The sequence below is a fragment of the Gopherus flavomarginatus genome, chromosome 2, assembly GCF_025201925.1.
Source record: "Gopherus flavomarginatus isolate rGopFla2 chromosome 2, rGopFla2.mat.asm, whole genome shotgun sequence".
Classification (NCBI taxonomy): Eukaryota; Metazoa; Chordata; order Testudines; family Testudinidae; genus Gopherus; species Gopherus flavomarginatus.
Window position 1 is genome coordinate 80420599 of NC_066618.1, and position 17112 is coordinate 80437710.

At 42.6% G+C, this 17112-nt stretch overlaps 1 protein-coding gene across 1 annotated transcript in view; it reads left to right on the plus strand.

Annotated features, from left to right (window-relative positions):
• SH3BP5 (SH3 domain binding protein 5) overlaps positions 1-17112 on the plus strand; it is a 55982-nt gene that overhangs the window by 20770 nt on the left and 18100 nt on the right. Inside the window, exon 4 of the mRNA XM_050938493.1 lies at positions 15724-15888. Within this exon, the coding sequence (XP_050794450.1) occupies positions 15724-15888 (165 nt within the window). The remainder of the gene's footprint in view (positions 1-15723; positions 15889-17112) is intronic.

Sequence of the window (17112 nt, forward strand, 5' to 3'; positions counted from 1 at the left end):
AAGTTACAAAAATGTCCACTGTGACTGGAACTTGGCAGCTACTGCTGAGTCCCTGCAAATGACATTTTGTCTCTACTTCATTGTTCCCAAACTTTTTACTAAAGTGACCCACCCCCTGGGTTTTGTCCACATTCTGCCCTGGCACCGCAACCTAATCCTGGCCCAGTGCAGAGGGGAGGCATTTTGGTGGTGCAGGGGTTTGGAGAGTCATCTCACCTTTTGGCAGTGGCTTCTGTCCTGCAGGACTGGCCTAGCTGCCAGTTCCAGGCATTGCGATCCCATGTGCCAGGATGTGGTGTCTGGAGTGGGGAGCTGGGCCCTGTCCCACAGAAGAGGGTGAGTGTAAGACGTTCTCACCCTCCAAACCACTAACCCCCGCCCTGGCCTTCCATCCATATTGGGCCAGAAGTATTTGTTGCTTGGAGCCTGGTGATGTGTGGATCCAGCCCTGGAGATGGTGACTTATCTAGAACCTTCCTGAAACCTATGGTGGGTTGAGAGCCACATTTAGGAAACACTGCTCTGCCTGTTTGCTGTCTGTAAAAGCCCTTTAGTTATGCTAGCTAGAGCATCTTGTGAAAGGAGAGATTTGCGCTCTGTTAAAGGTCTTATTTCCAAAACATATATGTAACCATTGTATTTAAAAAAATCTGGATAACACTGAATTTTTTTACAGGATTGCAATATTAATACTCCAGAAATGACAGATTCATCAGTAGAGATTACCATATTTATTCAGTTCATTCTGTTAGGCTCAAGTATGATGCTATCCTCTCCAGACTTGTCCACTCACTCAGACTAATACTATTCTCTGTTATTTAGATTCTTTGATACTGTCGCCTTTTTGGAGGCTTATCTTCTAGCTATTTATAGCCTGCTTCTCAACAAAAACCTTATTTATCATTTGTATTGTGGTAGAGTTGGGTGGTCCCAGCTGTGATCAGGGTCCCATTGTGCTAGGGGCTGTGCAAACACAAAACAGAAAAATGGCTCCTTCCTTACTTAGGTTGTTTGCATGCTAAGGTCTTGTAACCTAACAGCTTTAGGGTCCAGGGGGATACTGTTCAAGAAATGTAATGAAAAAGAGAGAGCCATAAGATTACAAAGCATGTTATCAGAAATCATTTTTTGCCCCAAGCAGTTTATGATCTGAATGTTATTAAGTTTGTGTAACAAGATATAATTTAAAAAAAGGCAATAGGGAAAATGACTCAGAGTAGGGGGAAGAAATCATGAAACATTGGGTGACTTCCTTTGCACTGGGATATTGATCCATTTCAGTCATCCAGGGATCTTTTTTAACTTTGATTCCCAGAGGTGTAAAGGAGTGATGGGAACTAAACTTACCCCCCCACACACCCCCTGAGTTGTCTGATGCAAGCTGTGTTGAGTCATGATGAGATGGTTGGCTTCAGTAGTGCACTGACATTATTCTCCTATGAAAACATTGCTAGTGCATTTATTAAGGCGAAGCCAATCACAATAGGGTAAGACAAGGGTCCTGACATGAAGCATAAAAAACAAATGAAATCAGACTTCCAATTAAGGATGAATTTACTGTTCCTCAGGGCAGCCTGAGAACCCTGAGACCTCCTGTCCCTACCCCATTGTGCAATTTTGCTCTGACAGGAAAACTCAAGACTAATGAATCTCCTAAGTAAGAATCCTGTAATGTCTGTATGATATATTTCAGGAGAAAGTCAGCTTTGTCTGTCTGAGACGAAGCTCTAGTATGATGTAACGATGATCACTTGGGGCTAGGAGTTGGGTTTTCTGTACTTCCAATCCATTGCATGGAGCTGGGATGTAGATTATTGACACCAAAGCATTAACGTTAAATTCGTGATGGGGCCAGAGTGACCTGGCAAACTGAGGACCTAAAAACCTTGGGGGGAATTTTCAGGTCTGTGGCAGGGATGTTTTGCTATTTTGTACACTGTCCTACAGGCACATTAACTACTAAAATACATCTTAGTGAGGTGTCTTTGGGGAGGAAAATGTACTGCCTGGGAAGCTGAGCATATAAAAGGGTTTAGCACTTTTCTTCTGGCTTCAGAAGAGAGGTTGGCTAAAATAGCAGCCCAGCATTTCCACTGCCTTAATCAGGAGCACCGAGATTAGATGATTTAGCTACATCATGGGCTAGCAAGTCAACACTGTCATTGCAACTTATCACACTTCTTTCCAATGTGTGCTTCTTGTTTGTGTGAAATCTGTTGTTCCTAGCCTGCTGCCATAGATAATTGGTCTGAGAATGATACTTACTTGCAAATGGAATGGAGAAATGAATGGAGGAGAGGAAATCACAAGAATACATTAATGGTTTAATCACTGGGACAGGGCCTGATGCTGTGGAGAGTTTAGGAAGAGTTGAAGCTGCTTAACATCTCTCAAGATTGAGCCCAGAGTGTTCCACTGTGTGAGGATTTTATGCAAGTCTTGTTTCATCAGCTGGTTGGGAATTTGGGAATGGTGTGTTGCCACCATAGATGTTGCTGTCAGTCACTGGGAACAACACGCTATGCAAAAGCAAGTGTGGTCACCCTAGTACCTGTGAAGCACAGGCTGTGAATCAGAGAGAGGTTTGATTTCCAACTGTTATGTGGCCATGAGCATATTAAAATGGTGATGCCAACCTCAGTGAGGTGTTGAAGCTTAATTTATTAATATATGTAGAAGTGCTTTGATGCCCTTGGCTGGAAGATGCTACAGAAGAGTAAAGTATTATCCTGCATGAGATCCTCACTGATTGCCAAGCGAAGAACTAGTGACATGAACATGCAATAATGGACTGCTCCACTTCTGATTGGAAAAAATTGTTTAAAAAAACAAGTTGACTTAATGAAACTAACCAGAATAATAGAGAATAGAACCCTGGTAATGTCAACCCTGAGGGTAATGGGAGTACTCTTGATACCTTCTCATTCCCTGATTCTTCCGAACTCAGTAGTGATGCAGGGTGGGAGAGGAGTTGAATGCTGTGGCAGCTCTAGCATTGAGCTTGGTCTGGAGAAGCATTATTCTCTGTGCCAGGTTGCAGTTTGTTCTCTGCGCAGCTTCCACAGAGGACCGTCAGAAAACTTGTTGCTGGCAAAAAGAGGTGAATGACGTGTGCCAAGTTATATCTACATGTATCTCTCTCACTACAGTACCTTGCAGAAATGTTGGGAGGAGGATTCATTGAAAAGAATGCATGTTTGTTTCCTCTTAGGTCTTGGTTTTCTTCCCTGGCCCAGCTCTGCAACCAATTCTCTTGTAATATTCTTGGCTTATGTTCTTATGTACAGGGCCAGCTCCAGGGTTTTTGTCGCCCCAAGCAGTGAAAGAAAAAGAAAAAAAGCCGCGATCGGCGGCAGCTTCACTGCGCCGCTTTCTTCTTCGTCGGCAATTCGGCAGCAGGTCCTTCCCTCCGAGAGGGACTGAGGGACCCGCTGCCTCCACCGAAGAGCCCGACGTGCCGCCCCAAGCACCTGCATACTGGGCTGGTGCCTGGAGCTGGCCCTGCTTATGTAACATCTCTTTGTTGCAAACTAGACCCTATGTGCATTAGAAACAGTATATACGGGGATCACTTCACCACAAAGTGCAACCGTATTTGCAATGTAAAACCTTGTTGCTTTTGTCTGTTTAGAAGGCAAAGAGCTGAGGTCCATTCACATTGACTAGCAAACTTTTCTTGGCTAAAGGAGGGGGGAGAGGAATTTGAGAAGCAAAAATTACATGTCAGCAAAACTGTGACAGACTTGTATTCATATTTGGCAGCCTGCCATGGAGTTAGTGAAAAGCAAAACTACTGGCACAGATGCAGTAGACAAACTGACCTCTTCCGGTTGAAGGAGTGTGTGTTTAACCACTTAGCATCTACAAAAGAAGGAAATTGGATAGGGTGAATCTTTAAATGTCTTGAATTTTTGCAAATCCTTTCAACTGGGGGGTGGGGGAGGAGTATGACCTACATCCAAAATCCATGATGCAGCAGTATCATTGTAAGGTATAGTGTGTTTGGATAATTACTGTAATCTCTTAATGAGGGATAACTATATTCATCTTAGATGCAATATTGCTGCTAGGAAACTGCAGTTCTTCTCGTATTCACAACTATTTAGCCCATAAAAAAATGGATGCAAATAGCATGACAAAGCCTGTGAGAACTAGCATTGAAACAGAATTAACAGCACCTTCTTGGACGAGCACAACGCTTGTGAAGTGATTGTGAAGGGCCCTTGAGAGCACTTCCTTGGATATTCTTTGTAAATGTTCTGTTCAGTAAAATCGACTGTGTGTGACCTTTCTGTTTGTTTGGCAATCTGTGAGAACAATCCACAACCTGTGTGTTGAGTCGCTTGGTCTATAGTGTGGCTGTGATAAGGGTTCCATATAGGAGTGAATGCTTTAAGGGAAACTGTAGAGTGGGAGCTGCTCTTGCAGACCTGTATTGAATGCTACAGACTCTCCTGCTATGAAGTGGAAATAAATGGCTTCAGGCTGCTGTAGCCAACTGCTGTAGGAAGGCAGGCATAATGGTTTGAAAAGCTATTGCCTTGTCACCTGTGCAGAGGAGCCACTTGTGTGGCTAAGAAGTGGCTTTAGAGCCGAAGTGGATCTCAGAAGTGCATTGTGACTGGATTAGTAGTGGTATAGCTCCTTTTAAAAGAGGTCCTGCAAAGTGGAGAGTCCTTTCTAAAATGCTGGGTTCCTGTAACTGGAGAGCCCATATTGAGGAGGAGAGAGAAATCGGACTTGGGGTTCTTTTAACCTTTCCCTGCCACACTTGGCAGCTGTGAAGGGCAGTCGGAGCAGTTCTTGAGGCAGGACAGAACCATTCCAGGAAGTAGGGGCTGAAACAGCCCTGAAGGAAAAGGAGGCTTACCTCAGAGCCAACTTCCAAGTCTCTTTGGCCTATCTGGAAATGTAGGGGAGCCTGGCAACCAAAGGGAGTTGCTAGTGGGGGGGAAATCCATGTGAAGAGTTCAAGGAGAACAGTTCAGCTGGGTCTGCGTATAGCATCAAGGTTTCTGGAGTTAGTGTGGGCTGTGACTGATTCTTAAACTGGGCCTTTATTTCAGCTCTTTCTCTCCCACACCCTCCCAGTATTTTATTCCCTGTGGACCTGCTCTGTAGGGCAGTGTTTTTCTCTAGTGACTACTTTTTCATTTATGAAGCACGTCATTAAATCTTGATGCTCACCTCCTGACACCCCCATGGGGAATTGAGGGCAGGGTGACGTCAGTCTTCCTGTGAAACACGGAGTTCCATTGGCACAACCATGAGGGAACCTTCAGCATAGATTTGTCTCTCTTCTTGTTTGTGAGACTCAGGGCGGTGTGTGCGCTGGCTGTGTGACCAAGCACCAATTCAGCTCGAAGCCCAGGATGAATAATGCAAGAAGGGGAGTTTGACATGATAGCACTATTTAGGGAAGGCAGTCACTCCCTTAGCGGAAAAGCAGGAATAGAGTAACTAGAGAAGCAGTGTTTATTTCTAAAGCAGGATGCCCTCTGGGTTAGGGAAAGGAAATCTTTTGCCACACTCTGAATTTGATGGAGTGCCTTTTGTGCTGCCTTAGAGATATCAGATCAACATCAGTTAATCACTATATAGTGTATTCTGAATACAGGAACCAGTCAAGTTTCAGTGTGGTAGTTCCCATCCTGCTTTCAAGCACATCAGGCTAGACACGTCACAGTCTCTGGTCTGATCATTCCTGCATAACATTCTGTTTTGCTGCTGCCTCAGGGCACAGATATGTGTGACCAGAGGAAAGGGAGGTCACAGAGACTTTATTTGGTCAGACAATTAGGCTTTGGGTGACAGACTTCACTTTTCTTTAGGCCTTGATTTAACATTTATTCATTGGGTTTGTCAGCTGGCTGAGTAGAAGAATATTGAGTGTCTTGGACTAACTGTTTTAAAACAGACAATGGATACTTCCCAGTGAGACTTGAAAAGTCACCACTGGAGATCAGCTTGGTGAATTAAAGATCCTGAATATATTCCTCCCCGTTAGGCGGTTGTTATTGAGTAGGAGGCTGCTCTGACTGGCAAGTATGAGTTTTATTTATTCTTAACATAGAGGCCATGCAAAGAGTGGCCCAGGGTAGAAAGAGGAGGCAGAAGCTAGTTTGTGCCCTATGTGTTTGGTGGTGCAGGAAGGGTTGAGATTTGGATATTGAGTAGTTTGGCTGCGGCAATAAAAGAACCGCAATTTCAAGGAAGATAACTTGTCAAAACATCATTGGAAAGAAGGTGGTAAATGTACGGACAGGTCTTCCACAGTCCTGCTAGTGACATCTTCCCTCCCCCTCTAATCTTTGCTTAAGTTTTGATTAGGTAAAGAGTGTTCTGGGCTGCTATGACCATTCTGGGTTGCAATCCAGGCCAGTGATGGGCTGTGTCTCCACATGTGTGCAACCTTGGGTGCCTCACAATGCCTAGCTGATGTTACTCCCAGCCTGGGCCTCTTGCAAACAGCCTACCGGTATGCAGGTCACGCTCTGAGTGTCTGTGTGTAGCTCCAGTCCTGGTCCAGCAACTCTGGTTCCAGCAGCCTGTCAGCTACATAGTAGCCACACCTGCAGCAGAGTGACCCCAACATGCTCCCAGGCCCGGATTTTCCCCCAAAACGTGTTCTGCACTGCCCAGCCCTCTCCTGGACAGTTTGGATATTAAAGGTCCGTTGCTGCTGTAAGGGATGGGGTCAGTAGCCAACAGTTTGCTGCTTTAATTGGAGTTACCCAACAGTTCACTTTAAACACAGCACTGGATTAATTTTGATTAAAGAATAAACTAAGTTCATTTAACTACAAAGAGAGAGGTTTTTAAATGAGTTCAGATACAAGGTATTATAGTCAGAAATGATTACAAGAGAAATAAAGATAAAACGCTTCCTAGGAACTAAAACGTAACAAACTAAACTTGATTCAAGGCTGAAATCTTACCATAGGTTCCCAGCAACGTAGCTGACCAAATTCTCAAGTCAGGATGGGCCCTCAAAGTCCAAAGGGCTGGGTCCTTTGTCATCTTAGATGACAGAGAGAGTGAGAGAAAGAAAGAGAGTCTCTGGGGGAGTATTTGCCCCTCACTTTTATAGTCCAGTCATCTGAGGGTTAGTTACCTTTAGATAAAATTCCTTCCCACTGGGAGGATGGAGGCATGGAGACTCATGGTGAAAGAGGTTCCCTGTTGATATTCATTAAAATGCTAATTGCTCTGCAAAGAATGGCTGCTTGACTGGTGATGGCCAACCAACTTTGATGCTTCACTAGAGGCATCAGCTTGTCTTTTGTCTTCGAGAAATGGGTGTGCCCTCCTCCCCAGACTTGTCTGGTAAGCAAACTTCAGTCATAATTTCAGCTTATGTTCATATCTCTTAATATGCATTGTGTCCATACATTTCACCGTATTATTGACCAGCCAGTTTTTAATTTTCAAATGATACCTCACAAGGCATATTTTTGTACAAAGGTCACTATAATAGCATGTAGGGTGGAATATAGAGGGTATTCAATTGCAGCTGCTACTTAATTTTTTGTTTTTGTTGTTGCTGCAAACAATTTAAAATCTATCCTTAGGTAAGTGTCTCGCAACTGCTGCTATCCAGGCTCTTCACTACTGGTAGGTCTGCTTGTATTCCTGACCACTCTTGGACCTCTTAAACATCTTTTATGGTCTGTAAGTACCAACCATCATCTTTGCAGTGGAGCAGAATTGCACTTTAGAGCACGCCCTTGCTGCTCCTTACCCGACCAAAAGATTGGGACACTGTTGGTTGATGTGAGGCTTTCCAAGGATGGAGTACACGTCCTTGTAGGGCTGGTCTACACTGGGGGGCGCGAATCGATCTAAGATGCGCAACTTCAGCTACGTGAATAGCATAGCTGAAGTCAAAGTATCTTAGATCGAGTTACCTACCGTCCTCACGGCGCGGGATCGACGTCCGCGGCTCCCTCTGTCGACTCCGCTACTGCCATTCGCATTGGTGGAGTTCCGGAGTCGACAGGAGCGCTTTTGGGGATCGATATATCGCATCTAGATGAGATGCAATATATTGATCCCCGAGAAATCGATTGCTACCCGCTGATATGGCCGGTAGTGAAGACGTACCCATAGTTGAGACTGGAATCCCAAAGTCTTCATGTTTCATGCATTTTTCTTTTTACTTATGCTAGGATCTCTCTGGTAGGGAAGTGTTTACAGATCCTTAATGTCAACCCTCTGAGAACCTGCTGCTGCTTTGATGATTAAATGAGATGTGATTATAGTGTGCAGCCTAGTTCACTGAACGCTTATTATTTCAAGTAATTATAAAGTGAAATGTACTATGGCAGTCCACTTAAATCTTGCAGCATCTGTTTTTAGGACTTCAGTACGGAGGGTTGCTGTCAGATGCAAAATAGCATGTTGGCTGGCTCCTGTGAACTTTAACAACCAATTGTAAAATACAACCTTAGACTTACTGTATGTGCTATAGAGATTTTGTCCTGCAGGATCTTATAATCTAGATGAAGGACTCCATATTTCATCCTGGGATTCTAGCTCTCTTCTTGACGATAAGGATTTCTTATAAAACTGGCCAAGTTACTGTAAACCCAGCTTTCAAAGGGAGGGAGGGAGGGACAGTTCTATATTTTATTTTTGGCCATGCTGAAATACCCCACTAACAGATGGTGCTGGCTGCACAAGAAGTCAGTCCGTACAGTATTAGTGAGTATAGCATGGCAGGCTTTGGTGCCATAGCCATGCTAAATAAGGGAGTAACTGCAGTCTGGCTTGCAGCCGGGACAATCCCGCTCTAACAAGCAAGGACTGGATGTGTGATGCGTCTTCTGGGATCTCCATATATGCCCTATTCAAATGCATCACAAAGAATGTAATTTATTAGACAATGGAGTGGGGGAAATGAAGCCTCAGTTTTATCAAGCAATCACTAACCACTTTTGAATGGCTAAGAGCATGATGGAGGGGCTTATCACCCACTAGGGTAGGACTGGAGAGCTTAAAGCCTTCATGAGAATATCTGAAACTGGAGAGCTTTCAATGATGTTTTTGCATAGGTGCTGTCATAGGAGAAGGGACCTGCAGTTTATAAAGTCCCCTTCTTCTCAGGCATATGGCAGTGCCATGTGATTGATGCAGGCCTCCTCTGTTACTTGACTGAATTCTTTAAATACACTGTTTTTGTCCAGATTAAAATTGTTGTGTTTTTTTTCTTTAAGAGGCCCTGGAAGATTGTTATCTCTTGAATGCAAGAAAGCAATTGCATACATGATGTAAGCAGAGGCGGCAGGCTGAATTAGATGCCACACTGGGTTAATGTGTGAGCCTTGTTATTCCTGGAAATGTGGCTTCAGATTTGGGCTAGGTGATGAGGGAATTGAGTGTGATGATCTTGGCTTAGTCTGCAGCAGACATACTTCTCTGTCGAGCAGAGGTGTGTGGGAACAGTTTGCCTTAGAACCATTGCTGTAAGCAGCGATAGAAATCTCTCAATTTGCTACGTTGCCCTTGCCTTCCCTGTCCCATCTTGCAAAAAAGTTGCGATGGATGTAAACATGCTGAGGTCCAGGGGACAATTGGAGCTGTAACAATTCAGCCTCCAGAAGAGAGAATAAAAACCAAGATATTTAACCCAAAGCCGGAGTCCAATAACAAAGTAGGGACAGCTGGTCATTGTATCCCACGGGCATTTCCATTATTTATGGAGCAGGGAGGAAATAATTTGCTCCCAAGATGTTGGAGGTATAACGGTTGGGCTGAAATAACTCTTTTAAAAGGTCCCTAAACCCGTCTTTGAAAAGTCAAGTTTAACCTCTGTGCAGTGTAATAGCTCCTTAGTGGCCGCTTCAAAGATACCGAAACGTTTCAAGCTCTTGATAGGAATAGCAGAGAAATTGGATGTTCTGACACTAATGCAGAGAATAATTGTAGACTTCTTTTTTATGTAGCTCAGTAAAGATTCTTGTAAATCTGCCATTAAGGGACAGGCTTTGAATTTTATAAGCAATTGATTTGCGTGTGTGTGGAGAGGGGTTGTTCTGTATTTGAGATGACTCATCCCAGTCCCTCTAATCTGACTCCTCTTTTTGGCTTTGTTTTTGAGGGGGAGAGGATGGTTGAGGAGAGTATTTTTTTTCTTTTAAGCACACATTGTGCTCTCTGAAATGTTTGAAGGTAAGAAGGATGCTGTAGAAAAGTAACGTTATCATCTTATATGAACAACGTTTGACTTCAGTGTGAGGTCTGACAGCACATCTGTCCAAAATAACAGACATTGATTGGCTGCTATATTCAGTCAATAATTCTGGTAGCTAGAAAGAGTGCTTGTTTGCTTAGGACTCACTGGCTGTCAAATAGGTAAACCCAGGTAATTAAGAAGGGCTCACCACGGTGCAGATGTAGTGACTGCTTTCACTGGTCAATGAGTGTGCACCAGGGATAAAAGCCCAGCATAGTGCTAAAAATAGCCCCAAACCAGTTTGGGAGTGACCCTGCCCCATGTTGCAAATTAAATATGGCAACTCCGGTGGTGATATAGTAGAGTACCTAGTGTTCTCTCTTAACCAAGTGAGTAATTACTTACTTAAGAGATGATCGCCTAAATGTAAGTATATGAAACTTCCTATTTGTCTCTGAACAGTCTAGCTGGGAGCCAGTTAATTATTTTTGAGTAGTAAGCAAGTATTGGCTAGTAGCAAGACAAATTTTAAACACTTGTTTAAAGATTATCAGGCAAGAAATACATGGGTTTCACATTAACATACCAAATAGCTTAGAGCAGTGACCTTGGGCTGTAACATGATTTCCCAGTTCCTTAGGTAAAAAAATAGTTACATTCTCTTTTTATGTTTCAGTCAAGGGATTTTTATAAAAAGGAATTGTGTATGCCCTTCACAGTAGAACCACAGGGTTACAAACACCTCAGGAATGGAGATTGTTCATAACTCTGAACAAAATGTTATGGCTGCTCTTTCAAAAGTTTACAATTGAGCATTGACTTAATACAGCTCTGAAACTTTACATGCAGAAGAAAAATTGTGGTTTCCCTTTTATTTTTTTAGTAGTTTACATATAACACAGTACTGTGCTGTATTTGGTTTTTTTGGTATGTTGTTTTTTTTTGTTTTGTTTTGTTTTGTTTGCAGATTGGTGTCTGTGAGGAAAAATCAAACTTGCATCCTTCTTACTGACCAATGTAAAACTGGAAGCTGCTTTAAAACCATTTTAAAATAATTTATCTGCATTGACCGTAATGGAACCCTTGCCTGTTGCTATATTTGGTTCTAGTCCTGCAAGCACTTATGCACACAGATTACTTGAATGAGTCCTTTATCGTTACAATGTGTGTAAGTGTGTACAGGTTCAGGCCCTTGGTGAATAAAATTGGCCAAGGAGGAGAAATTCTGTCGCAGTACAAGCAGATTTATCACACTCCGCAGCCCTTTCTGTGCCTCTTCTTGGCAACTCTTGAATTCTGCCATTAGCTAAGCACATATAGTTGGAGATCATAGTTGTTGCAATGTATCCTTAGTTGTCAGTTAACCTTGAAGGAATACTGTAGCTGGGCTGCATTATGGCTTTGTATACATGAATTGGTTTGCTAGCTTGCAGTGTTGTGCAACTTAGAAGGCTTAAAAAAAAGTGTGGATGAAAGAAAAGAGAAGAATGAATATGCTATCTTTGTTTTAATATTCTTAATCTCTGTTTTTTGTGTTGGTGGTAGTTGATGTAATATCAGCGTCGTATTAATTGGAAAAGATGCCTTATGTGACAATAATAGGGGCATTTCTCTCCAGTGGTAGAGAAGCCACTTAGGATGTGGGATAAACATGGGCCAATAACTGCATCCTCCAGCACAAACATTTTGGAAATATCTTTTAATTTGTAAGAGAATTGGCAAAGAGGGAGGGCATAGCACACCGACCCTTTAATACAGGAGGAGAAGTTTTTAAGAAAAAGTGGGGTGGTAGTGGGGGAAGAATTTGACATACACAAAAGGCCAAGACTAGGAATAATGACCTCAACCTCTATCTTGAACATTCAAGTTATGATGGTAGAATGAAGAAAGTTCTCCACTGCAGTTTGGCACTGGCTTCTGAACGAAGTTGTGAGGCATAAAAGCTAGATGGATTCAAGAGAGGATTGTATTTCGTACTGAAAGAAATAGAGCAACCCATCCTTTTGCTTGGGGAAGGACTGGATGATTTCATCAGCCCTAAAGTGCACCTATGATGAATGGAGATCTCCACAGATGGAGCGCTTTTCTCAGTGTTGAGCCAATTTTATTTTAAACATATAATGAAAGGAGATATGAATGACTGCAGGACCGTTAAACATTAAATGTGTTGCACAGGGCTTTAGTAGCTCAGCTTCTATTACAGTCAGTGGGAGAATTGTGCAGCTAAAACCCTTGATTCTGGGCTTCAGAAACCTAATTCAAAACATTACTTTACTGGATTAGCCAGGTGAAATTCTGAGAGCCCTTTATCCCACACATGGCCTTCTAGAAAGTGAAAACCTTTTTTCCCAGCACCCAGGGTCAGCTGTCAGCCAACTCTTTATGGAGAACTTCTGACCTTCAGTTGCAGTGACCTCTTTACCAGGACAGACCAAACTTATTGGAAGAACAAGTAGTTACATCTTCCCGGTAAGCCGCAGAGGATATTTTTGGGACTGAGATTTATGCTCCTTTAGTATGTTTTATCAAAGGCTCAGACCCAACCTTGTTTAAAGATCATCTGAAGATTTTGCTATATCCACTAGATACTAAAGTCAAAGGCAGATAGCTAGTTGCTTAATTTAAAATATTACTTGCCCACAGGGGTTTAAGATTTATAAAATGCGTTTATTCACTCCGAGTGAGCAGCTGAAGTTTTTTAGCTGTCTTGAGCCTGCCTGTCAGACTGCCTTACAGTGAACTGGCACTGGGCTGGCAAAAACATTGCTTGTCCACTAATCTTGGCACAAAGCACAGTGTGTTCATGATGTGCACTTCTACCATAAATTAAATGCTCTCTAATGTTTTAGGGCTCTGGCAGCTAAGAAGACCTGTTTAAGGACTGTAGGTTGTAAACTGACTGAAAGCAGCAAAGGGTTGGTTGGATAGATCTGTGTGCATAAGAAGTACCTTACCACTGCTTCGGAAAGCAGTGTGCCAAGTCTGCTCAGAGCTGGTAGTAGTGAGGGTAAAAACACATTCTTACTGTTATGGCTTCTGATTTTTCTAGGCTAGTAGAGAAGCTCCAGCATGAATATATTTATCCACTGTCACTGTGCTGTAAAACATATATTTCTGAAGTGTGATATAACAGGGAAAAAGTCGAAAGAGCTTGCTACCATTTCAGAAGCTTTTGAGGGGAACTGAACGTGATTTTTACTTTTTGAAACTCCTGTTTAAATTAGGTGATACTTTGTTCCCCTAGGGAGGCCTTGTTTCTGTAACTACCTATATAAACAAGTGTGAAGTCTGATACATCTGGTGCTGAAAACAAGCTCTTTCAAAAGATTGCTGTTATACTTATTTCATATTCTAAAGCAGAGATTAGCAGTCCTTTCCTAAGTGACCACCTTTTTCTGCCTGCAAAACCAAAACCATCTACTTCCCCCACATGTGACTCTGTATTCCAGAATCCTTTGCACTATTTCAGGTCCAAACCCCTTTCCAAATGTTAGACACACAAGGTGGGTGAGGTAATGTCTTTTATTGGACCAGCTTCTGTTGGTAAGAGAGACAAGCTTTTGAGTTTACACAGAGCTCTTCTTCAGGTCTGTGAAAATGAAAACTTGTGGTTTTTAGGGTGTTCTGTCAGATCTGGTCAAAGCTGACATTTTTGTTCAGTAGATATAAATTAGTTAATTTCCTTTAAAAACTTTTGTAGTGTAACTGAGAATTTCATCTTCCCCAGTGCTGTATGCTAAAGAAACCTAATGCAGTTGCTTATGTTTGAAAGGTTTTCTTCTTAGGCAGAAGAGCTGGAAACCTTTTTTTCATTTAAAAAAAAAACCGTAGAATACAAAAGGCTATGATCATCAGTTAAACAACAAAACTCACACCCTAAAAAGGGCTTCTAATGTGGTATACCAAATGGATGTTCATAGGTAGGTGAAGGTAACTGAAGCGTAATGATCTTTCAATACCATTTCACTTATGAGCTTCTGATAAATACCTCTAACCTTAAAAACAACCTAAAGATCAAAACCCCCAGATAGCTGAGTTGATTCAGGGATAACCCTAAAAAATGAGTATTCATGTTAAAAATATGGAAATTTCCAGTAACTTGAAACTAGGTTTTTTTAAAAGGATTGTTTCCGATAATTTATCTTCTTAAAACCAACCCCCTCTCTCTCATAAACATTTAACACAAGTCATTGGTGCCAAAATATAATAGTACAGGCTGATGAACATGTAGACTTTTATCTGGTAACTGTATTTCATAGGAATATGCAGTGATAGTGGCTGTATTTATATTTTTTTGGTTGCCATGCCACCTATTTTTTCTCCCTGGTCCAGCCGCATGTGCAAATGGTTGCTGATACCACATTGGCTAAGGGTTTTTGGAAGACTGATGTGTAGTGTGTTTCAGACATGAAAACCAGATGGCTCAAAACGGACCCTGGATTTGAACACTCCCTAATCTCAAAACAGTTTTGACTGGGATTACAATATAGTCACTTGGGCCCAGTTCTTTTAAAAAGGTTAATCTGTAAAACCAGCAGCTTTTTGAAATTTCTAAGTAAATGTCCTCAAAAGTCAGATAATTACAATACATTTGTCCTGTGATGCCTCTAACTTGTATTTTCATTGGTTGGAAGTATTGTAACTTAATATCTTAGCAGGATACTTGTATGGGTGGAGTGCTTAAATGAATCCTCTTGCTCTTGGAACTAGAATTTAGATCATTATAAAGCCAGTTATTTCATAGCTCTCATCAAGACTTTTAAATACTATTAATTCAAACACAGCTGTTGACAAGAGTGTCCCTCGGTTTGAGCAACTGACCCAGGACTGGAGGCTGAACCAAATCAACATGTCCACTGAACATTGGTCTACACACTATGAAGTACTGCACTTAACTGATTGGCTCCCTCCATTCTTCCCTCTCCCCTGTGCGTCAGACCTGGGACCTGTAGTGCCTACTCTACCCCAGTCATAACAGAGTAGAAGAGAATACGTAGAACTGGTTTACAGATCTTTTCCCTGGAAAACTGTGCATCATGCTGTGTAATAACGTAACCTCTCAGAAATGCTCTTCTGCTTGGTTAATACTGCACTGCAGTGACTAAAAAATTGGTATTGACTTAAATTCTGCACTCGCAAAATGTTGCTCCCCATTGCATTCTTGTGAAATTAAACACCAAGCTGGCTATGGAGAGCAGAGATGTTAGGAGTTTTTTGTGTTGTCTTGCTGCCTCCTGTTTCTTCCTGATGGATTAAAGCTGGTTCACACAGTGTTTCTCCATCTGTCATCCAAATGCTTATTATGCAGAACTCTGATCTTCTGCATTCTGGGTTCATGAGATATGAACAGCATGGTAATGCTTTACAGAAGGCGTGTGGCTCTGAACTAGCAGTGACCCAGGCCAGGAAATATGTATGTGCTGCCAAACAAAAGGGTGGGAAATCAAAACACCGGAGTGTTTTTGTCCTTAAAATCCTGGTCTTAGTGTGGCAGTTTTTAAAAATAGTTAAGTGTTCCTTGATGTCTGATTGCCGTGTCTGTCTTTTAGGCACAGCTGGAAGCTCAGAAAGCGACTCAGGATTTCCAGAGGGCTACTGAGGTGCTGCGTGCTGCCAAGGAAACCATTTCACTCGCTGAACAGAGGCTGCTGGAGGATGACAAGCGTCAGTTTGACTCTGCCTGGCAAGAGATGCTCAATCACGCCACCCAAAGGGTGAGATCAATAAGGGGCTGCTTGCCTTGTGTCTTGCTCAGTTTGAGTTAGCTGCTTTGCATGCCACAAGGCCTACATTCTTTTTGATTTGTGCGAGGGATGATGCAGAAGGGCTGTCATTCCACTGGCAAATGAATAGAAATGGATTGTGAATCAGGAAGTTGGGGCACTATTAAAGATGAAATAAGATGGGGCTTCCTGTGAGATGGTGAAGAAAGCAGCTTGCCCACCTCTGAGAATGGTTAAGGGGAGCCACTTTGGATAAGCTAAGAGCTGCTCCCACCATGACTGGAGGGCATGGAGAGGGTGAACACAGTGGAGTCTGTGTAGGGTGTGTGTGTGTGTATGTATGTGTGTGTGTGTGTGTGTATATATGTGTGTATATATATATATATTTTTTTTTTACCATGCCTGACGCTATGGTATGTGAGCCCCGGGCCAGCAGCTCCCTTCCCCGATTGTATGGTGAGGAAGAGGAATGCTGAGTCAGATGTGCAAGTGAAGTTGAGTGGGAAGGAACCAGAATGGGGAGTCTCTGCAAAGGCTAGAAGGGAGTGTGGGGGAGGAAGCAGCTCCAGCGTGTCTCAGGGCCAAGAGGCCTCTTGGGGTATGTCTGAACTGTAGATAAAAACCTAGGGCTGGCCCATGCCAAATGACTGGGCTGCGGAGACAGCAGCAGAGTCACTGCCCGAGGGAAGGCCCCTTCCAATGAGGCGTCCATGGAGAATAAGATTAGTATTTTGAGAACCAAAGCTGCTGTTTGAAGTGCTGTGAGCCCCACAAATGTTAAGAGTGCAGGGTAGAACTACACTGAGACATCAAAAGCCTGCATGTGGGAGTAGCCCTGGATTCCACTCAATAGACCAGAGTTCTGTCTCTGGCTCTGCTTCTGGCCTGCCGAGTGACTTGGCCTTGTCAATTCACCTCTCCATGCCTCTGCTTCCTCCATCTGTAAAATACGGATCATTACACTGACCTCCTTTATAAAGTGCTTTGAAATCTAGAGAAGGCAAGTATTGCATAAAAGCTAGGTGGTGGCAGGAATGTTAAATGCTTGTTAGAGAAATTCATACTCAATTTTTTTATGGTTTCTTGCCACTTTCTTTCCTAAAAGAATGAAAAAATGGCTTTGGGTTTTTTTTTAAGAACATACAAGAACCAAACCAAACTTAAAACCTCTCATGCCAAACCTCTCCAGATGTGCCAGGAAAGCTTAACCCGCTA